Source organism: Bos grunniens, chromosome 4 (assembly GCF_055505025.1).
Source record: "Bos grunniens cultivar Pamir isolate PY7600 chromosome 4, Bosgru_T2T1.0, whole genome shotgun sequence".
Classification (NCBI taxonomy): Eukaryota; Metazoa; Chordata; class Mammalia; order Artiodactyla; family Bovidae; genus Bos; species Bos grunniens.
Window position 1 is genome coordinate 1,710,114 of NC_141168.1, and position 23,798 is coordinate 1,733,911.

Consider the following 23,798-nt stretch of genomic DNA (forward strand, 5'->3'; position numbering starts at 1 on the left):
AACAATCTACTAAATAAACACTGTATGAGAGATGCGTCTCATACATATGTATCTTCACTTCGTTGTTGCTGTTCAGTCACTCGGGCATGTCTGACTCTTTGCGACCCCATGGACTGCAACCACGTCAGGCTTCCCTGTCCTTCATCATCTCCCAGACTTTGCTCAAACTCATGCCCATTCAGTCGATGATGGCATCCAGCCATCTCATCCTCTGTCGTCCCCTTCTCCTTTTGCCCTCAATCTTTCCCAGCATCAGGGTCTTTTCCAATGAGTCGGCTCTTCCAAAGTATTGGAGCTTCAGCTTCAGTATCAGTCCTTCCAATGAATATTCAGGACTGATTTCCTTTAAGATGGACTGATTTGAACTTCTTGTAGTCTAAGGGACTCTCAAGAGTCTTCTCCAGCACCACAGTTCAAAAGCATCAATTCTTTAGCACTCAGCCTTCTTTATGGTCTAACTCTCACATCTGTATATGACTACTTGAAAAACCAGTAGCTTTGACTAGCAGACCCTTGTCAACAAACTGGTGTCTCTGCTCTTCAATATGCTGTCTGTGTTTGTCATAGCTTTTCTTCCAAGGAGCAAGCATCTTAATTTCGTGGCTGCAGTCACTGTCTGCAGTGACATCGGAGCCCAAGAAAATAAAGTCTGTCACTGTTTCCACTTTTTCCCCATCTATTTGCTATGAAGTGATGGGACCAGGTGCCATGATGTTCGTTTTTTGAATGTTAAGTTTTAAGCCAGCTTTCTCACTCTCCTCTCTCACCACTTAGGTACCAATTATACTGTGTAGTGGCACACGGTGGAGACAGCACAGGCGTGGCTCCAGATCACCACAACAAAGCCAACATCGAAAGAGAGTGAGTCACACGGACTTCCTAGTTTACCAGTGCATGTGAAAACTGTGTTTATTCTCTACTGTAGTCTATTAAGTGCATAATGTGATGGCAATGTCTAATAAAACAATGCACCTATCTTAATTTAAAAATGTTGTATTGCTAAAAATGCTCACCATCATCTGACAACACAGAACTGCCAAAAACCTTTAACGTATAAAAAACAGTAGCTGAGAAGTATAATAAAATGAGGTATGCATACACAGATAATATTTAAATGTCACAGAGTCTCTAGAAGGTAAGTATGAACAAACTGTCTTCTGAAAACAGAAGTTTTATCTACTTTTATCAGATCTTACTTTTTTTTCACCATACATTTCACACATTTTTGCATCTGACTTGTGACAAGATGTATCAAGAGTTCCAGCACCCACCAAAACCCTCTGTTTTGCCCTTTGTAACAAGCCCTGCCCTGGCCACAGTGGCTGTCCCCCATCCTCCTCCTGCTGGGCTGGCTTCCTCTCTGCTAAGGGAGCCTCTGAGCCCTTCCACTCCACCCCCCGATCCCTTTCCCCCCAGCATATTCTCAAGTGTATTTTCCTGGGACTAGACTTGGCACCAACCAGAGAGACATATTCTAAACACAAAAAACCAACCAAAAAACAAAAACCTTAAATCTAGTACAGCCACACCTCAAGGCACTGCAATTGTGTAATCAAGAGAAGAAGACATCAGTGGCAGACTATACCACTTAGGTAAGACAAACAGCCTGTGTGTGACATAAAGCTTTTTATTCCTTGAAAGCACACAGGAAACACTGCTAGGTAAGAAGAGGGAGAACGGGAACTTGGAGATAAAATGTGACAATGTACATAAAATGAAATTTAAAGTAAGTCATAATGTTTATCATCTATAAAATCTGTGAAAATAGACAAAAGATGTTCTGCAGTGGTCAAGAGATAGTTAAGAGGAAACGACCTTGCTTTTCTTTTAGGGGTTGGGGAGGACACGGAGGAAAGGGCCTGGCCGGGGCTTCTCTGTGGAGTGATGAAGACGTTCTAGACTCAGTGGCAACAGATGCCTAGCTATGTTCATACACTGAAAGGTCCCTGAATAGTGTATCCCTTCCAATGGGCTCACTCTGGGACTTTCCTGGTGGTCCAGTGGTTAGGACTTTGTACTTCCACTGCAGAAGGCACAGATTCAATTCCTGGGCAGGGAACTAAGATCTCATGCCGTGAGGCCAAAAAAACCAAATAAACAAAAAACCCCCAAACAGATAGATAAGAATTTATTTAAAAAAATAAAAATAAAAGGGTAAATTTTATGGTAAAATGTATGTCAATCAAGCTGTTATTTTTAAAAATTCTTAAAAATAAAAAAGAGTACAATAGTGCCTGACACACAGTAAGTGCTCCTCCTGCAAACAGGAGCTTAACCTTCTAACCCAATAGCTTCACTCAAAGAGTGGTGTCCTGAGTCATAACTAAAGTGATACACAGAGCAGCCCTACTTTGCACTGAAAGACCAAACATTAAACCGCATGTCTCTATGTTGGAAAAGACTTTGATTCTGGGAAAGACTGAAGGCAAAGGGGGAAGGGGGTGACAGAGGATGAAGTGGTTAGATATCACCACCGACTCAATGGACATGAATCTGAGCAAACTCCAGGAGATGGTGAAGGACAGGGAATCCTGGCCTGCTACAGTCCATGGGGTCGCAAAGAGTTGGACACAACTGAGCAAAAAACTAAACTGATAGACTGTGATCCTATTTCACACTGAAAAGGCAAACGCACATCTAAGTGTGCCCACATATCTGTGCATGCGTGTAAGGAAGAGGCATGGAGACCGCAGGGCGGCGCAGGCGAGGGCGCACGCACAGCTGGGGGCTCACCGGAGTGCTGGCCGGCCTGTCGGCCTCCTCCCCCTCCTCTTCATCCGAGTCGCTGGCTGCATCCTGGCCGCTGGCGCGGGCGGGCGAGACGGGCAGCTGGGACAGGAGGGCCTGGAGGACTCGCAGGTGCGCCAGCAGCCCATCCTCGGAGAGCGCGCCTTGGTGAGACAGCCACATCGTTAGTTAGGGGGGGTGAGAAACTGGAGGACGCGGGTGACCATGGAGGACGCGGGTGACCACTTCTCCTAAACTTCGAGAGGCATTTCTGACCAGGACACACACTACATTTCTAATATTTCACGTGCAGATGTGTACACTCAAATATATTATGCTACGATACCAAAACGCTACGACAGGCAACCCAGCAGCATAGCGTAAACGGGGAAAAACAGCCCCACACACACAGAAATTGGCCCATTCAACTCTAAAATTCTTTTTAATCTGTGTGGCCCTGTTAAATCAGACTTCTTATCCTGCCTTATGACACTATGCCCGGGGACACCGGCCAGGCCACGGCCTTAAGCAAACGCGCTCTTCTGAGGAGCTCCTCCCCCAGAGGCCGTGCTGACAAGGGGACACCCGGCCGTGCACCCCACCCCGCCCGCTCCTATCTACGCATGCTGCCTCTACGTGAGCTCAGCAGGACGCCCTAACGTTTCATACCCAAATAATTGTCACCAACAGTTAAAACGAAGTAGAAGAGCCATGGTGCGCCCCCACTGGTGGCGGGCCGTCTGCCCTCGAGGGACAGCAGTGCAGTCAGGAAGGGCTCGTAGGGGAAGACGGTCCGCGCGTCCGCCAGGGCAGGGATGACGAAGTGGAAGATCTGCTCCGTGAAGGGGGCCGCCAGGACCTCCTTCGTGAAGGCTGTAAAAACCTGTTGCCTGATGAAGAAAAACAGAAGCTCGTAATAAAATCAAAATACACTGTTCACAAAACCATTGATTAAAATCACTGTTCACAAAATAACCTTTTCATCAGACATGTTACGTTTTTCAGATTAACTAGAGCACCCTAAACTTAATGCTCTATCATTCCTACTAAAAAAAAAAAAAAAAAAACCTTGCTATGTTTTTCTATATTCTGATAGCTACTAGAAAGCAAGAAAATAACCAGGTCACCAGAATTATAAATTTATGTTGGGTGCAGGCCAGATAGAAAAAGTACATTTTTCTTTAAACTGAGTCACACTAATAAAGCAAAAATGACTTGCAAGTCTATATTTCAGACAGCATCCTGTGCCAAAGTTATTGTTAGATACAGATCTTGTGAAATTACAAAATCAATAAACTGATTTCATTCTCACCTTGCACCTTCTGGACAGGAGTTGTACGTAAAGTGCAATGGTTTTAAAACATTCTCTAGCAAAATTTTTGCTATAGGAACTCGAGATAAATCAGAATATTCAATACTTGATGGAAGCTTGCTGTTAATTAACAAATAGAGAGATCTATAATACCCTAAAAGAAAAGAAAAACATATTTATAAGTTGTATCAATTTGTATTAAAATACCAATACCCCTCTCTTTTTTTTTTTTTTTACAACAAGGAGAAATAAAACTTGGCAATTTTTAACTGCTCTTTATAAATCTCCATAGGTCCAAATTAAAGTTAGTTTTTCCTGCAAGTTTTTATCAAGTAAATCTTTTGGTTCCCAAGTAGCTTGAAGTGATGTGTAAAGTTGAGAAACCCACTGCTCAGCACCAACAATGATCAACTACATCCAATAACCTACACCGCCTCTCATCTGGGACCAGCCAAGATACAATTATTTCAGCACATCATCAAAGAACTCTATTTTCTTAAAATAAATTAATAACAACTTCTTAATACCACAAATACCTATGAGTGATCAGGTCTCCAACTGTCTTTAAACTTTTTTTTTTAACTAGTTTGCCTGAATCAGGAGCCAAGTAAAAAGCTCACAGTGAGATTTTCAAAAGCTGTCTCCTAGGCATCCTCCAAGTAACCACGCCACTGTGTGGCTGTAGAGACCATCAAGCTGACCCAGGACCACAGGCCCTGAGCAGACTCCGTCCACAGCTCTGTGCTCCTGGCTGTCACCTCACGCCCGGACTCTGGCCAGCGGGCTCGCTTGTCTGCCTTCTGACGGGACAAGATGTCCAGGTCCCACCTGCTCATCTCCCAGCCATTCCTCCCGGAACTCAAGTTCCCTTTAAAGGAACGGCTCCCTCTGGAGACCACAGTGTGGACACCGAGGGGCTCAGGTGTTTTACAGGCGACCTGCATGAAGCAGACACACGGGCATGGCCCGCCTAAGCTGTGGGAGGGCTCCTCTGCCACCTCTAACATCCCAGGCCACCAGCCCTGCGGGCCCGCACATCTGAGGCCTGAGGCCTGGGATGTTAGAGGTGGCAGGACGCACATCTCCAGCTGTAGTCTTGAGCACCTCGCCATTCTAAGCACACACGGACACACTCCCCACTTGTTGGGGGCTCCCCACTCTGCACCCAAGGTTCAGCCGCTGAACAGGGCTTCCCTGCAGGGGACCCCTAGACCTGCTCCGTGACCACCCCAACCCTAACCTCACAGACACTGCTTAACCAGCAACACTCGACAAGACAGGGAAAGCTCTTCTGCTATAAAACTGAAAATACAGGGCCCTCTCTGGTGGTCCAGTGGTTAAGGACCCACCTGCCAATGCAGGAGACGCAGGTTTGATCCCTGGCCCACAGACCCCACATGCCAGGGAGCAACCGAGCCCGTGAGCCACAACTATCAAGCCTGTGCTCTAGAACCCGGGAGCCGTAACCAAAGAAGCCCCTGCAATGAGAGGCCCAAGGACCCAAGTAACTGGAGAGCAGCCCCCCCTTGCTGCGGCCAGAGAAAGCCGCTCAGCAAAGAAAGCCCACAATAGTAAAAAAAAACTACTTAAAATTTTTTTTTAAAAATCTGAAAAAACAAATACATCAAGAAATTTTTGAACATATCAAGAAGAATTTTGAAGTGTCACATTATTCTATCAACGTCACATCTGTGTATACTGAACAGACTGGCAGCAGGAACAGCGTATAAGGAACAGCTTGGTCGCAGCTCTGAAGAGCTTCAGGCTAAGGCAACCTGGTACACGGTAACACAAACTTATGAAGAGAAAGACGCTAAAACGTGGGAGACTAGTGATGTCAAGAAGTGACTTATCAAAAAAGACGAAACACAGCTATGCCACAGAAGATGCTGGCAGCAGCACTTTCTGTGTAAGATTTCAAAGTGTTGCCTAGTGCAAGACACATTCAAAAATAATGCATATTCTTTAGTTATCTCCTTCACACTTTTAGAAAGCAGAAGTAAAAACTTTTTATGAAATGCTTAGCCTTAATATCAATATATACAATAATAGAGCAATACAGTGGACTTTAAAATTTCTTCTTTAAAGATCAAATTCTGTAATTTTCAATTTACTTTTAATTAACTCAGTAATTTCCCGAATTTTTCAACAAAATAAGTAGGGTTTCTTTTTTTTTTTAACTAGCCAATCAGTAAGGCTGGATGTATAAGAATTTAGTTTATACAATTTTAATCTTAAGGATTAAATTAGCTAGATTTAACCTAGAGTAGTCCATCAAGAAAACAAAAGCAAAATTATGTTTTTATCAGTAACTGTTCCTTCCTGGAATTTCTTTTGATAGCTCCTTTTACGACCAGTAACACATCCATTTTAACGTTAATGCTCCTGGAGTCCAGGAGCCCTGCAGCTCCGATACCCAACCTGTGATAACAAGTCAGAGTTTTGCTGCTGTTGCTGACCACATGGTGTGGCCCATGGGATCTCAGTTCCCCAGCGAGGGGCTGAAGCAGGGCCCCTGGCACTGAAAGCGCCGAGTCCTAATCACAAGGCCACCAGAGACTCCCTGGAGTAAACTCTTGAAAAGGTTTATTTCACGGTACTCAGCTGTCAGGGAAGTCTTAAGCGCCATGTGCACGTCCTCATCTCCCTGCCAGCGTCACTAAGGCGTCCTCAGAGGATTTTCAGACGGAGCTTCTTACACCCAACAGCGCGGCCGCTTGAAGGCGGGTGTCACCCACTTAATGAGAAATGTCAGACAAACTGAGCATCTTCTTCTTCTCTACTGAACCACTTGATTCCCGGGACAGGCTCTCTCCAGGTGGGTCAGCATGTCGCTGTGCTGGAGGCGGCCTGCGCCCAGCACCCAGGCTGCCAAGTTTAGCCATGGCAGCCCGGCCCAGCACAGCAGGCCCCGGTATCTGCACCTCGGATGACTAGTTTCCTTCACTTTCAAGCGACAGGGAAGGTTAGAGATTAGATGCATTTCCCAATTCTGAGGGGGGTAGAGAAGAGGAGAGATGCTAGAGTCTGTGACCCACAAAGGTCCCATCCCAGCCGCAGACTCGCGGTCCCTGCCCTGAAAAGTGCCCTGGCCACTGCCAACTGCTCACAACAGCGCCACCCTCAGTTCTGACACCACCAACTCACCATTCTGAATCATGTAGTGCAAAATTTGTTCAATGACGGACACCACGTAGCTAGCATCTTGTAAAACAGGCAAGTAAGTGTCCTCAGAGGAGAACACCTCCAGCATCCTCATGGGAAGCGCAACATTCAGACTGTCATCATTACAGCTCTGCAGCAACCTGTAAAAGTGGAAAAGGTGTCCCAGAGGCAGTAGACGGCAAGTGCCACCAAGAGGTCCTCACACTCCTCACTCAGGCATGGGAAGTGCCTGGGCCCCTCTGCTCTAGTCCTACAACTTCCCCGAAAACAGACGGGCCTCAGGAAACAGCCAAGCACCGTGTCACTCGCACTTTGAGTCCTCATTACGAGCCACACAGGATGCTGGCTCCGGGTTGAGAGAGGAACATGCACAGTCAAGGAGGGAGGGAGAAGCAGGCAAGGAAAACCAGTGTGGGGAGGGTCTCACCGCGGAGCGCCCCTAACCCACCCGTGCTCCATCTAACCCAACTCAGCTAGGGGGGCTCCTTAAAAGTGCCCACCAGCTCCTTCAAACACGCCTCCTTCAAGATTCCCCACGCCCAAAACATCCCCCAAGAAGACAGCTTAATCTACTTCTGGGCCTAAGTCACCCAGCACTTTAAGTAAAGACTCTCATCTCACCATGAGAATTATAGGCTTCAGAAAGGAAGGCTCAGCTGTTACAAAACTAAGTTTTATTTTCAGAGAGAGCATTTTTAAAAAATCAACTTTATGGAGACATAATTTATGTGTGACAATTTGTACTCATCTAAAGCAGGCAATACAGAGAGTTCATTAAAAAAAACTAAGATCATGGCATCCAGTCCCATCACTTTGAGGCAAATAGGAGAAAAGTGGAAACAGAGGCAAATTTTATTTTCTTAGGCTCAAAAATCACCGCAGATAGCGACTATGGCCACAAAATTAAGATACTTGCTCCTTGGAAGGAAAGTTGTAACAAACCTAGAGTATTAAAAAGTAGAGACGTTACTTTGCCGACAAAGTTCCATAGAATCAGAACTATGGTTTTTCCAGTAGTCACGTACAGATGTGAGAACTAGACCATAAAGAAGGCTGAGCACCAAAGAATTGATGCTTTCGAACTGTGGTGCTGGAGAAGACTCCTGAGAGTCCCTTGGAATGCCAGGAGATTAAACCAGTCCATCCTAAATTAAATCAACCTTGAATATTCCTTGGAAGGACTGATGCTAAAGCTGAAGCTCCAATACTTTGGCCACCTGATGGGAAGAGCTGATTCATTAGAAATGACTCTGATGCTGGGAAAGATTGAAGAGAGGGAGACAAGAGAGGATGAGATGGCTGGATGGCATCACCGACTCGATGGACATGAGTGTGAGCAAGCTCTGGGAGACAGTGAAGGACAGGGAAGCCTGGCATGCTGCAGTCCTTGGGGTTGCAAAGACTGGGACACGACTGAGGAACTGAACAACAACAGCTGTGAGTTCTGACATCACACCAACAGACACCGAACACGTCTCTGCTCCGCCGCTCGGCCCTCTAGTAAGTTCTCCCTCCACTCTCCCCTCAGCTGTGCTGTCACTAGACTTGTCTGCACTTTCCACGGTTTTACGCAGTGGGACTCACACAGAACGTGCACATCAACGTCTACAGTCTTCCCTGAGCGGCTCTCCGAGACCCAGCCTGCACCCGCGAACAGCGTGGTCCCTCTACTGCTAGCACTGCTCCACAGCATGGAAACACCACGTTCCGGTCACCTGTTCACGTGCTGACGGGGACCTGGGTCATTTCCAGTCTTTTCTTGTTATAAATAAAGCTGTCTGAACATTCAAAGCAGCCTTGTGGACCTGCCTCACTTCTGGGTAAGCTCCTGGGCGAGGAACTACAGGTCACATGGCAGCCAGACATCACAAGGAACCATCAACGTGAGAGGCGGGGCTGAGAGCCCTGCTGCTCGTCCCCACCTCACATGGTCCTGACACTTTGAAGGTGTAGCCATTCTAGCAGCCAGACCAGCGTGCTTTACTGTGGTCTGAGACGCGATTTCTGTGAACACCTTTTCAGGTGCTCATTGGTCATTCACCTGTCTCCTTTGCCGTGGGCTGTTTCTTGAGAAAATGAATAACCCATCCTGGGCGCACCCAGGCCCGACCCCAGGCCCTCCAGCTGCACAGCCTCTGCCCATTTCAGGCCGGGCTCCCCAGGCCCGTCTTCCTGCCCCAGGATCCTCACTAAGCAGGCTGTGTCAGCTTCCCCATGTCACTCTCCAGACACCACCACCTCTCCCATCCAGGCCCGCGTCTCTGCCTGTGCAGAGCTCTTCTCCCTTCTCAATTCCTCTTACAGCCAAGCCAGCAAGACCCCCATGCCCATCCTCTATCACAGCTCTCATCACAGGGACCCATGGGCTTACTGCAGGGAAAAATCACCAGACTGTGAAACAGGGGGGAGGAGAGGAGAGGGGGACTGGTGGCCGGCTCAGCTCAGTCACTGGGTTCCCTCCACCCCCGCCTTCCACAGGCTCACCCCCAACTCTGCAGACATGAGCCTGGAGAAAACTAACAGCAATGCAAATGTTTCCCACACAGAGCCACACAAATTATTCCTATTCCTGGCAATGCAAAGGGCTCTGTCAGACAGGGAATACAAATTCCCTGAGGCAGGTTCGTCTGAATCAGCTGGAACATCTTACTGGTTCCCTCTTTGAGTAACCAGTTAAGTGAAGTCACTGACACATGCTCACACGCGAGTCCTGGCTTTACTTAACAGTGAGCATTACCAACTCAACGATCAATTCCGACTGCACTCCCCACGCTGTGCCTGGACTCTCCTGCTCCACCCCAGGCTCCACCTCTCTCGCAGCAGACACCAGCCTCTGGTTCTCGGTCTACACTTCGCTTGCTCTAGACAATGCACCTGAATTCCCACGGGGACTGAAAGAGGAGGCGGCACACACCCCTTCTCTGGTAACTTGCCTGCACTCCCAAAATTCAGCGCCCTGCACGTGGCAGGCAACATGAAACAACCGACGCCCCTAACAGATCACTGCTTTCACTTTACTTTCTTAAAATTTCATTCCTCATCTAAGAGAACCAGCTTCCCCAGAGAAAACAGTCCCAGGCTCGGGCTTGCAGGGGAGGTATTAAGTGAGCCCAAAGTACCGTGGTCCCAGGAGACACGGAGGCTTGAAAGGCGGGGTGGGGGGCTTCTGAGAAGAGCTCCCTCCATCAAGCGCTGAAAGCCAACACGAGGCGGAATGAGCCTGAAGGGAAGGACGCAGGGTCCTTTTCACAAACAAGCCAACAAGCCAGCACTGAAGAAACAAGACCATTAGAAAAGTCAGCACTGAATGAGCCGTGGGTGGACACAACAACAGCATCAAGCACAGATCATCAAATGCGAAAACCCCCAGGTGGAAAGCGGCGCCCTAAGAGAGGAGAGCCTGGGCAACGCGGAGAGGAGTCTTCAGCCGCACTTGGCCTCGCTGAGCACAGACACGCTAGGTCTCTCACACGCCCTGCTCTGAGGCAGTCTGTTTATACACATTTAAACTGAATCGAGTGTGCCCCATGCCAGCAACTCTCATGGGGCGCCACTGGGCAGTGTCTGGAGACCTGCAGGGTCAAGTGGCTGCAGGCCAGGATCCTGGTGGCAAACAGCGCACAACACAGGACCATGCCCACCACACGGGGCCACGCCCACCACACGGGGCCACGCCCACCACACACGGGGCCACGCCCACCAGAGGCTGCATCAGCCCCAACGGGACAAGGGGAGACCTGACACCCCGTTGAAAGGAAACAGAGGAGATGAAGGAACCAAAGGGATGCTAGGGCCATCAAAACAGAGAAGATAAAGCTTTTGAGATAACTGAGGAAATGTGAATAGGGAGTAGATCACGACAGCAGAGAATTACCGTTTGTTCTCTCACAGGAGAAAACAGCACTGTCGTCACCAGAATGCGCCTTCCCAGGACAAGTACGGGGAGCAGTGAGCGCCATGCTGTCTGCAGCCCCTTCCACACGCGCCAGAAAAACAGCGCGCTGCGTGTGTGCGGACGGACAGAGAGCAAATGAGCAAATGGAACTTGAATCCAGGAGCACGATATACGGTGGTGTTGCCACTTTTCTCGTGTCAGAAATTTTCCAAGACAGAAAGTTGGGGAAAACAAGCAGAAACTGCATTTGGATCTATCATCTATTAAAATTACTTGCTGGATGAATACCTTCAAAAGCACATTAAGTGCCACAAACTATAAGCCCAGGTCAAGAGAGCCCCAGACTGTGCTGCTCTGGGGGCAGGCATGCCTGACACCTTGAGGGCTTGTGAGGAAAAGCCGTGTGTGTGACAGAGGCCACGGCGCCCAGGCCCCACTGTGTGGTGCAGGCGTCTACAGAGAAGGTCCACGGACCCCTGCTCCAGAGAACCAACGCACACAGTGTGTTTTTCAAAGGACGTTTTTCAAGAAATAAAAGGGGTTTGGGGAAAAAACAAGATTTCCTGGGACTCTCGATCATCCACATTCTCTCTTTGGGGGTTTTCCACTTTGCCTCTAGTGCAGCTCAGGATCTGGAAAAGTCAGCTAACAGGCCTCATTCTGACATGAACCCTAAATAAACCTGACTACACGCAACTTCCAGAAAATTAGCTGAAAGTGTATTAAAGGCTCAGAATCATTTGAAAGTTGGCTACGGTGCAGACATCATCAAATTTTAGAAAAATGGTGAAGATGTTAATTTGCTTTTTCATTCAAGTGCTACTGCTCACATCACCTCAATGTGCTCTGTACTGAGTCCAGGACACAGGTCAGGAAAGCCTGATGAAAGGCCTGACCCTTCACCCGCAGGCAGTGACCCTGGGGCCTGGGATCAGTGACCATTGGCACAGAGACAGGCCTTTCAGCTGGCCTGTCCACTTGCCAAGCAACCAGATGCCTGACGTCCCACAGAGCGATTCCAGGCCACACCGGGAAGAAAACATCCCCTGGAAGGTATGCTTCACTACATTTTACTTTCTAAAGAGAGGATCACGGGAGTAAAAACTAATACACATAACATTTCAGTCTCAAAAAAAAAAAAAAATCCAACAACAACAGGAAATCTACTAAGACACTGAAACACAAACGGTGTTTTTCTAGACGAGACCACCACGCCACCCATGCTGGGGCAACATGGGTTTACCTGCAACAGAGGCTCATCAGCCTCTTTATTTGAAACAAGCATGTGAGTCTTTCAGATCCTTCCAACTGCTGGACAAACAGAGTGCTGTGTTTAATCAGATTCTGATACATCCATATCTGAAAGAGCAAAACATACAACTGGTTAGTCTGTAAAAAGTTAACTGTTTTCTAATTACGTAACATGCCAAATGTCCTTAATTGGCAGACACAACCAAAATAATCAAAACGTGGTTAACAAATTAATCTTCTAAGTCAAGGTTTTACTGAGCAGGATACACACATCCTGACTTTTCCATCCTACAAAAGCACATTAGCATGAAGTTAAATTACTAAACACTAACAGTACTTGAAAACTCACATACACGTGAAACAGAAACAGTTCATTTGCAAAATTTAGCAGTCCACAATAAAAACACTGAGAGTCACAGTTTTAATCCTAAATCACAAAGGGCAGCGGTTCCCTCTCACTCGTCTTCTCTACCTTCCAGCACCGTTTCTGTGGATGCTCTCCTCCCCGACCCCGTGAAATGCTGGTGGAAAAGGCGATCTTACAGCCCCACCACCTCCGATAAAAGGCCAGGCATGCAACACGTCAGGTGAGAGGTACGTCGCAGCTAGATGGAGGAATTCCATCACAATGTTTACACAACCATTACAGTGTGCATTGAAATATTACAGCTTTATTTGTCAATTATACTGCAGTATGCTTGAGGGGAGAAAAGGTCAGAGCTATGGGGGGATGGCCTGAATCCCCACTGTCCTGGACACGACCAGTGATGGGGGCACAAGCTCAGCAAGCGTGGACTCAGACTTCCATCCAGCTCCACCCAGGAGCCTCTCTAGTGTGGACGCCGCTGCCATGAGTGACTGAGACACCACACCTAACAAGGAACCTCCTGGACTCGCTTTCTCCACGATATGTTGGTTGCTACCTGTTCATTTATCAACAGAAACAGCTACAATTAAGAGAGCCTCTCACGTGTGCCTGTCACATTCAGTCTCCCCTTTGATAGTAAAACTTACTTAATATTAGATGTTATCAAAGTCTGAGCACAAGTGTTCTGCCTGGTAAATCCCCAGTGGGTCCAAAGTTGGTGGGAAGGAACTCCGAGACCCCGCCCAATTGTTCATCTGCCTACACAGAAGCTGTTGGAGCCGCTTGTCCGTATTTCCTCAGGAACCAACGTGACACAAGTGTTGCCTGCACTATCTGACACGCAGTGCATTCTAAAATTCATACTACCCACGCAGTCCAGTTTGTTCAGTCACTCAGTCATGTCCAACTCTTTGCGACCCCATGGACTGCAGCACGCCAGGCTTCCCTGTCCGTCACCAACTCCTGGGGCTTGCTCAAACTCACGTTCATCAAGTCAGTGATGCCATCCAACCATCTCATCCTCTGTCACCCCCTTCTCCTCCCACCGTTAATCTTTCCCAGCATCAGGGTCTTTTCAAATCAGTCAGTTCTTCGCATCAGGGTGCCAAAGGGCTGGTGCTTCAGCTTCAGCAGCAGTCCTTTTGATGAATATTCAGGACTGAGTTCTTTCAGGATGGACTGGCTGGATCTTCTTGCAGTCCAAGGGACTCTCAAGTCTTCTCCAACACCACAGTTCAAAAGCATAATTCTTATGCACTCAGCTTTCTTTATGGTCCAACTCTTACATCCGTACATGACCACTGGAAAAACCATAGCCTTGACTAGACGGACCTTTGTTGGAAAAGTCTCAATATGCGTTTCAATATGCTGTCTAGGTTGGTCATAGCTTTTCTCCCAAGGAACAAGCGTCTTTTAATTTTATGGCTGCAATCATCATCTGCAGTGATTTTCAGTTCAGTTCAGTTGCTCAGTCGTGTCCGACTCTTTGCGACCCCATGAATTGCAGCACACCAGGCCTCCCTGTCCATCACCAACTCCCGGAGTTCACTCAAACTCACGTCCATTGAGTCGGTGATGCCATCCAGCCATCTCATCCTCTGTCATCACCTTCTCCTCCTGCCCCCAATCCCTCCCAGCATCAGAGTCTTTTCCAATGAGTCAACTCTTCACATGAGGTGGCCAAAGTACTGAAGTTTCAACTTTAGCATCATTCCTTCCAAAGAAATCCCAGGGCTGATCTCCTTCAGGATGGACTGGTTGGATCTCCTTGCAGTCCAAGGGACTCTAAAGAGTCTTCTCCAACACCACAGTTCAAAAGCATCAATTCTTCGGTGGTGCTCAGCTTTCTTCAGTCCAACTCTCACATCCATACATGACCACAGGAAAAAAACATAGCTTTGATTTTAGAGCCCCCAAAAATAAAGTCTCTCACTGTTTCTACTGTTTCCCCAAAGTGTTTGCCATGAAGTGATGGGACCAGATGCCATGATCTTAGTTTTCTGAATGCTGAGTTTTAAGCCAACTTTTTCACTCTTCTCTTTCACTTTCATCAAGAGGCTCTTTAGTTCTTTGCTTTCTGTCATATGGGTGGTGTCATCTGGTATCAATATCTGAGGTTACTGATATTTCTCCCGGGCAATCCTGATTCCACCTTGTGCTTCATCCAGCCTAGCATTTTTCATGATGTACTCTGCATATAAGTTAAATAAGCAGGGTGACAATAGACAGCCTTGACGAACTCCTTTCCCAATTTGGAACCAGTCTGTTGTTCCATGTCTGGTTCTAAGTGTTGCTTCCTGACCTGCATACAGGTTTCTGAGGTCAGGTGGTCTGGTATTCCCATCTCTTAACCCATTAACAGATAACAGTAGAAGGTCTAGTAAACACTGTGACCATCTCACGGGCACCTGTGGGAACTGTAAGAATAAGGTTGTAAATACACTAGTCAAGTAATTATGGTTCAACAACATAAAGAAACCCTCAAAGTGCTTTCTTTAACACTTCTTGGACTGCATTTGTTTGTTTTAATTAAGGTACAATTGATGTTCCTGGAGGAGGAAATGGCAACTCCCTCCAGTATCCTTGCCTGGAACATCGCACAGGCAGAGGTGCCTGGAGGGCTGCGGTCCACAGGGTCTGGAAGAGTCAGACATGGCTGAGCACACGTGCACACAGAAGTGATGGTCGATGTTACTTAAGTTTCACGGGCACAACATAACGATTCAAGTGTTTAAAACTACACTTCACTTTAGTTATCATAAAACACTGGCTTTATTCCCTGCACTGTGTGATGTATCTCTGGAGTGGACTGGCCTTTGATATTGTTTTTAAATTTCTCTAGAAATGCACCAACATCATCATTCGCAAAGTTCTAAGGACATTAAATACCTGCTTTGCTTCACTTTTTTTTTCTGCTTAACTCTTTTGTTGTTTTTTTCTTTACTAAATTCAGATATATAAACTTTCCTTATGCATCCTTTCTCAGGAAGTCAACTGAAGGTGTGTATTAATAAAACGAGAGAGTACACCAAGCAGGCGAACAGGAGTGCAATCAGGAGAGAGGCTCTGAAACTGAAGAGAAGCGAAGCGAGCGTTCCCAGGGCGACTGCACCACGGCCGCAGCGCAGCAGGCTCCCGGGCGCACAGGACGCCCGGGGGGCGAGCGCCAGCCCCCTGACTGAGCGGAAGCTGGAGGAGGACCCGACCCTCAGAGACCAAAGATGAGGAGACAGAAGTGACACGATACTTAACTCCAGAGTAATCAGGAAAGCTACACAAAAGAAAACACCGTTTTAGCAGAGAGCATATTTAGTCACGATAATAAAAAATGAGTCAAGGGAGTAAGTAGAGCCACATATGCTGTTTTGTACGCGGCACCTTAGATAAACAAACTCCCAATAGCGGTGTCACACCTGCTCTTAAGATAGGAATCAGGGAACCTGAAGATGGGGCAGGAGACCTGCCCTCCACGTATTATGCGACTGGTTTATTGTTCTTGCATCTTTGTTTGCAAACTGAATAAAGCATCTGGTTCGTTTTTGTCCTATGAACCAGGTTTGAGGGGCTGGCGAATTCTAACTCTATGTAGGGCCGTGGGGCCGGGCCACTGCACACCTAGAAACCACGCAGGACTGCTGACCGGACCTTGGGGCGGCCAGGGGCCGCTCTCCAAAGGCAAGGGCGCGCTTGAGAGACACTTGACCCTCCTGACTGTCTCGCCCCACAGACCCAGCGGCTGTGCTCCACAGCTGACCTTCAGTCTGCGAGCGCGGGAAGGAGGGACAGTCTGCGCCGACAGAGCGCCGAGGCCCTGCTGCTGTGCACTTCTCATTCCTCTCCTCGTTGGCCTCAGAGCCGAGAAAAGGTGCGTCTAAGGCAGCCACCTTCACCGCTCTCGAGACCCACAGGATGTTCCTCCCATGGCCCATCCCGGTTCGGAACAGGAAGCAGTGTGGGTGTTAGAACCAGAGCCCACCCCGGCAGTGAAGCGCCCTTCCTCTCCTATACTTGAGTTTCACACAAGGGGGCTGCTGCCAGTCGCACGGCTGGACCACGGAAGGCTGACCTTTCACTGTAGACTCATCCTTCAAACAAGAATAAGTATGTATTTAACCTAATGATCACACAGGAATCTCTACTACTTACTGGGAAACTGGACTCAGTGACAAGTTCTACTTTTTAAAAAGACTGAGCCAGTCGTGGATGTCCCCCATTAATACGCACCACTCCTCATCACTGGTGGCCTCACAACCTGTAAAATGTTTTAAGTTACACGGTTACGTTCTGGGCGGCGGGCTCCGCGCTGGACCCGGTGCGGACCGTGCACTCCGGACCATGGTGCACAGCACATGCACGGCACGGCACCCCCGTTTCTTGTATCTAAAATTCCGTAATTAAAAAAAATGAAAAAGCCTACAGAAAATCTGTATCAACTTTAAGAGGAAAAACACATGATCACAAAGACAACCCATCACCACTGACCGTGGAGGTTCACAAGGACAGCCGTGCTGGAGGGGCGTCTGCCAGTGAACCAAAAGCTGGAGAACACGCACACAAGGGTTAGAGAAAGCACAGTCGACACTCACCAAGCGTTTCGAGTCTTCACTCTGTCTGTAAAAAAACAGGAGCTGCCGCACCAGGAGGGTAAGGTTGGGACCACTGGCAAGGGGAAAAGCGCCACCGGACTGGGACAGGCTGGCACAGCGGTCGAACGCGCTCCTCTGGATAGAACACTGGAGACAGACCGAGACAGAGGGCGGCGTCAGTGCTTGTGCGGCCCGAGGTCTCCAGGAGCACAGATGAGCGCGAGGGCTATGCCACGTGGAGGTCACAGCTGGTCGCCTGGGGTGCAGCTGCTCCACACCCTCTACAGGGGTCACCACCACCGCCATCTACTGTCATCTGTAGCCGTGGTTTGGCCTAGGCTCGTATTTCATAATTTGAAACCACCAAAAAACTCACCTAAACTAGTAAAATCACTTGTTGGGGAAAATACTATTATCCACATTAACTTTCTTTTTTTTTTTTAAATTTTTTTATTGAAGGATAATTGCTTTACAGAATTGTTGTTTTCTGCACATTAACTTTCATTAAACAAGTACACACAAAAATGCACATAAAATGAATTCCACCTCTAAGAATCCAATGCTATATTCAAAATAAGTTTTCTCATGCCTAATTCCTTCTCAGTTTAAAAGCAAACTTACTTGCTGTTTTCTGTCTCTATAGCCTCGAATAAATGACTGGATAATTATTGCATTTTTCAATCTTCGCCTTTCTTCCTGAATAACATAGGGAGGAAGAACAATTGGTCAGAATCAGTACAAATGACATACACTAGTTAAGACTACACACCACAAAATTCACTCTTTGAAACATACCATTCACCAATTTCTAATATATTCAAAGTTGTACAGTCATGCCCACTGTCTACTTTCAGAACATTTTCATCACTCGGCCCCATAAAACCCCTGAACCGCTGGCCGTCAGTCACCCCTCACTCTGTCCCACCCCACCCCTCCACCCTGCCCTGCTGCTGCTAAATCGCTTCAGTCGTGTCCGACTCTGTGCGACCCCAGAGACGGCAGCCCACCAGGATTCCTCGTCCCTGGGATTCTCCAGACAAGAACACTGGAGTGGGTTGCCATTTCCTTCTCCAGTGCATGAAAGTGAAAAGTGAAAGTGAAGTCGCTCAGTCGGGTCCGACTCTAGCGACCCCATGGACCGCAGCCTACCAGGTTCCTCCGTCCACGGGATTTTCTAGGCAAGAGTACTGGAGTGGGGTGCCATTGCCTTCTCCGCCACCCTGCCCTGGCAACCACTAATCAACTTTCTACCTCCATGGAACTCTACTCTGGACGCTACACACAAGGGAGCCATAATATGCAGCCCCTGAACCTGCACGTGGGCCCCCCATGTGCCCGCACTCGGAGACAGTCCACGGGTATCACACAGCAACCTGCCAAGCGAGCGCCACTCCTGTTTCAAAGACACAGAGACTCAACTCTCCATAGAGACTAGGGATGCCGAAAGATATGCGTCAGAAAGCAAACGCAGGTGTGACAGGAAAACCGGTGCTCTGTCTTAGCACGCAACGCCACTTCACAGCCTCCCTGAATGGCGCCTACAGGCGTGAATAGCACACACACACTCATACAGTCACACCGTCAGGCCACAAAAGTGCACTTTCTGAGCTTGAGATGGTTATGAGGGAACCCCTGAGCTTGAACCAAGTTTGGGCATCAATTCATAACTATGATTCTAAGGGTACTTGATGATAAACTCATAAATCATCCCAGGCATTTTCAACACATTCATTTTTGTTCATTCAGTTGTTAACTAGGGAGGAAGCCTCAGTAACACTCTAGTTCTCTGGCAGGTGTACCGGAAATAGATCAGCCCTCACAAGGCCTCAAGGTCAGCCTGCAACCAGCTTATCCCCCCTCAGTTAAAGGGGGTTTACTGTCCCACTCCCTACTGCCTGCCAGAAACAAATGCAACGCTCTCCGAAAAGAAGAAGAGGTCACATTCTAGAACCTGAACACATCATTCTGGTTAGAACATACAATGCCCAGTATTCAACCAAAATAACCAGGCAAAAGACAAGAATTTAAAATCAAGAGGACAAACAGCACAAACAAACCCACAGGAATTCCAAATACTGGAGTTTAAACATTATCTTTAAAAACCTAAAATTATGTTCAAGAAATTAAAAGACAAGAGAACTGGTAAATAAAAGAATCAAAGACAATTCTAGAACTGAAATAAAAACTGGAATTCAGAACTCAGTGGATGTATTTAATAATCAGACATCACTAAAAGAGGTAATTTGTAAATTAGAAGTTGAGAAAAGACTAGCCAAATCAAAGGATAAACATACAGAGAAGAGGACACAGCATGAAGGTCACATTACACCTGTAATGTGAGCCCAAGGGGAGGAGGAGGAGAGGGGAGCTGGAGCAGAAGCACCACAGGGAGCAAGGGCTGCCTGAGAGCGCTCCAGAGAAGAGCAGACGCAGCAACCAGTGCACCGGCTTCCCTGGTGGCTCAGTGGGTAAAGAACCCACCTGCAGAGCAGGAGACCCAGGTTTGAACCCTGGGTCACAGGGATTCTCGGGAGGAGGGAATGGCTACCCACTAGGTGTCATTTTCTTGTTTTTCAGTATACTTTTCTTGTTTGGGCAGTGACCCTCAAGGGAGGGCAATTTCACCACCAAGGAAGCATTCAGTGATTTCTGGAGACATCTGCAGTTGTCCCAGTTGTTCCAGCTGCCTACAGCGTTCCTGCTCCGTCCTTCAGGAATTCACTCAGCTCTGACGAGCTCAAAGACACCATCCCTCGACACAGACAGCAGGCCCTCCGGGTGCCCTGCAGGACCCTGCCTCACCCCTGCGGTCCATGCCAGCAGGAACACTGTCTTGTCTTATCTCACCCACACACCCAGCCGGCAGAATACTACCCGGGACACGAGCTCTCAATATGTATGTGTTAAAGGAATGCATGACTTATTAAAAACAAAACAAGAAACTACGCAGAAAAGCAGGCCGTAAGACACCACACTGCTGATGAGTCAACAAGGCAAAGCCACTTTAAGAAACTGTCTCCGATGACAAAATGTAAAATAGACTGGAACAAAAGGGGTCCCTAGCCCCTTTCGTGTACTCAGCTTCTTCACAAACACACAAACAGTGCACACAACCTGCATTCACAGGGAGTCTTCTCCTACTTGGTAAAGCACGAACATACTCCAAGACTTTCTACCGCTTCTGGAAGCCACACCACAAGCAACCACATGAACCGGAAGTCTATGTCCTCCCCACTCTGGAAACTCCTCCTTTAAGCCCATCTTTTCTACATTCTTTTAGCCCATCTACATTAGATGACTCACCATAAAATCAACAAATCCAGAATGGTTTCAGAAGTTTAACAGACATACAAATACGCGTTATGTCACGTATACATACACTTATCTATGTATATCAAACAGTAAAAGCAGGGCTTAGCTAAATGCTCTGGAAACGGCTTGTCGACAGGGACTGTCACACACTGCTTACCTCCCTCTTTCTTCTTTCTTCCTGAGTACGATGTAAAAGAGAAGCCTTTTCTTCCTAAACACAAAGAGAGAAAAGACAAAGGGTGTAATTTCAAATTCTAAAATGCTCTCATACAAAAATTACAGAATACTGTGACCCAAAAGAATTCTAGAGACCATCCAATCCAACTGTCTGGGATAAGAAATCCCAGGCACAGGGGTTAAATGGCCCCTCCCCCAGTCAATGTTATAACGCTAGTCGTTTTCTAAGAATAGGATCTTATTTCTTTACACACACACACACACATACACACACACACACACACACACACACGTTAGTTCAAGTAAAACTGGGGAGGTCTGAGTAAGATCAGCGCACTGTCAGCATCCTGCCTGTGAGCTCACACCACAGCTCTGCAAGAGCACCACAGACAAGGCCAGGCCAACACAAGACCTCCTGTGGTGTTTCCAACAGCTCTGCATGTGACTGTACAATTATCTAATAAAAATGTCAATGAAAAACTCAACTTTTCATTGTTACCAGAGTTTTAAAAAATTATTTTCATCGTTAAGTAAAACTGCATTCTAACCAAAATTAGTTGATATGCAGAAGGAACTGAAATAACAAATGGGAAAGTTAAATGTTTCAAAGAAAAACACTTACAGTCAACCCGCCCCAGAACAGTTTCCGTCCTTACTGCAAGGGCGTTTGATTTCTGTGAATTTAATCCAAAATTAAAGGTCGAAGATCTTAACATACAAATCATTAGAAAAATTAATAAACTTAAATTTGTTAACACATACAGCTCATCAGAATAGTGTCAGTAAGCAAGCAATGAGCCAAATTAAAATCAACTTTGATATGTGAAGGAATACACAATGTGTAGAGCAAAAGTTTCTCACTGACAAAATTTACAGCCAAAGAAAGAAATCCTCCAGATATTTTCCACTAGAGAAAATTTCATTTCTTGGATTCAAATAAAAAAACCTTTAAAGCTACCACACGTCAAAGGTCAGAAAAATATTTTATTTTTAACGGATTAACTAAAAAGAGGAGGGGGAATAAAAGAACCTAAAGCAAAAAGTACAAAGTTACAATGCTCAGAATTATGGAAAGGGTCTAGATAAAAATACAACCATACTTCTAGTTATTCTCTTTATTTGTGAATAAGAGTGGTAAGTATACACCTGTAATTTCTCTTCTTCTCCCTTTGCCCAGATTTAATGTATATTCATTACTTGGGTACAACTAAAGAGCCAAGATTTCTTAAAATGCTGTTACAACTACGAGAAAATATACTTAAAGCCATGTTTTACCTTTTAAAAAAGGTACATGTCAGCAAAACAGTCACCAAATTGACTTCACATGTAAGCTGCAGCATCATTAACCTAAATGCCCCGGGGGTGAGGGTCTGAGGGCTAGGCCTGTCTCTTACCACCAGTTCACCTCCACTGGCTTCAACGTCCAGCACGTGCAGGGATTTAATAAATCCCTACAAAATGAATGAACAAACATTTCTTTAGGTAAAGCAAAGACGTCTAAAGAGAGGAGTAACCTTTAACAGCTGAAAAGCACTTCTAAGCACCTGCAACACTGCACGGAGGCTGCAGTATCCTCAAAGTCGCAACAGGTACCAGTCATCAAAAAGCGTACCTGGGTGCTGACTGAACACTAGCATTTCTTAGAAATTCCCTTAGGTCTGAAGCACGGATACGAGAGGGTGCAGAGGCATGCCGAGAGCGAGTGTCCTTCCCTCCGAAGACCTGCACGTAAAAACAGCTGGACACAGGGCACTGTACAGGCGGGAAGGGCACATCCTCACGCCCGTGCTCAAGAGCTACGGAGTGAAGTGAGACTCGCACAGGCGCGCCTGGCCCTTTGGGATCTCATGGACTGCGGGTAGCCAGGCTTCTGTCCCTGGAATTCTCCAGGCAAGAATGCTGGAGTGGGTTGGCATTTCCTTCTCCAAGAGCTACAAAGATTCCTACTTAAAACAGCTCATTTCAAACACTGTAAAATAAGCACAGCCAGCAAACCCACAGTCCTAGACACACATACACAGACCCTGACGTGTGATCTCAACCATAAAATTGTAGTTTAAAAAACGTGAGGCCTTTCAAAGAGCACTCATGCTCCCTAAATGCTTTACAGAGGAGAGAGCGGCCTGCCAAGCCCACAGGACACACCAGCCGCACGGGATGCGCCAGCCGCCACCAACACCGAGCCCTCTGCCCGCGCACGGGCCCCACGTGCAGAAGAGAGCCACGGGCGCTCCACACCCTGGACCTGGTCAGCCCAGGTGTCCCTCAGAACAACCAATGAGCTTCAAGAACTGTTATTTTCCCTGTTTATGGACGACAAAAGTGAGGTTCAGAGAGGCAGAGCCAAGATCTGGACTCAGGAAGGGTCTGGAGCCTCAGCCATTCAGCTGTGGACTATTTACTCTGAAAAAGAACATTAAATATGATCATATTATTTTACATTTTGAGAAAAATTTAAAAATCTTTTGTCTTTGTAAGACATACATAATTTGGAAGATCAATCAGAAAGGAGCCAGAGGAGGAGGAGGCCACAGAAAAAAACTAGAGTCGCCAAAACTGGGCCTGAGTTCAGAAGGGACGGGGTGGGAGGGCAGGAGGGCTCGAGAAAGGTCCAGAGAAGGGGAGACAGGCAGTGGGAGGCCGGGAGGAAGGCTGCCCTGAGCGCAGTCAGCTCACAGAGAGAGAGAAGCGAAACACAGCAGGGAGGCGACGTCCAGAAAGCAGGCCACCGCCAGACTGCACACCTCAGCGGGTACCGAGCTCGCAGGGGAACCGGAGCTGCCTCGTGCCAGCTCAGACACAGTCCGTGTTCAAAAGACATTCAAATGAGGCACGTAAGAGGAATCTGCTCACTTAACAGATACTCGCCGAGTCCCGTGTCACGCGAGGCAGTGGCTATTTTAAAGTGATACAGGAGCGCACAGTTTGCTGGACGCAGAAGTGGCCTGTCCACTGCGACCCACTGTGACCGGACTTGCTTCTGGACAACAGCGATAAAGACAGCAG

The 23,798-nt window shown here is 47.3% G+C and overlaps 1 protein-coding gene across 9 annotated transcripts in view; it reads right to left on the minus strand.

Moving 5' to 3' along the window:
- UBE3C (ubiquitin protein ligase E3C) overlaps positions 1–23,798 on the minus strand; it is a 115,729-nt gene that overhangs the window by 70,987 nt on the left and 20,944 nt on the right. For 7 of the 9 annotated variants that reach the window (XR_015161839.1, XM_086394684.1, XM_086394686.1 and 4 more), the window contains exons 2-9: positions 20,773–20,826; positions 17,925–17,999; positions 17,304–17,450; positions 12,343–12,458; positions 7,187–7,344; positions 4,040–4,193; positions 3,397–3,617; positions 2,734–2,891 (exon numbers count right to left, since the gene is read on the minus strand). Coding sequence is in view for 8 of the 9 variants with exons in the window: in XM_086394684.1 (XP_086250810.1) it covers positions 2,734–2,891; positions 3,397–3,617; positions 4,040–4,193; positions 7,187–7,344; positions 12,343–12,458; positions 17,304–17,450; positions 17,925–17,999; positions 20,773–20,826 (1,083 nt within the window). In the remaining variant the exon portion in view is untranslated. Of the gene's footprint in view, positions 1–2,733; positions 2,892–3,396; positions 3,618–4,039; positions 4,194–7,186; positions 7,345–12,342; positions 12,459–17,303; positions 17,451–17,924; positions 18,000–20,772; positions 20,827–21,414; positions 21,467–23,798 lie in introns of all 9 variants that reach the window. The other 2 variants (XM_086394690.1, XM_086394691.1) reach the window with 1 other exon arrangement.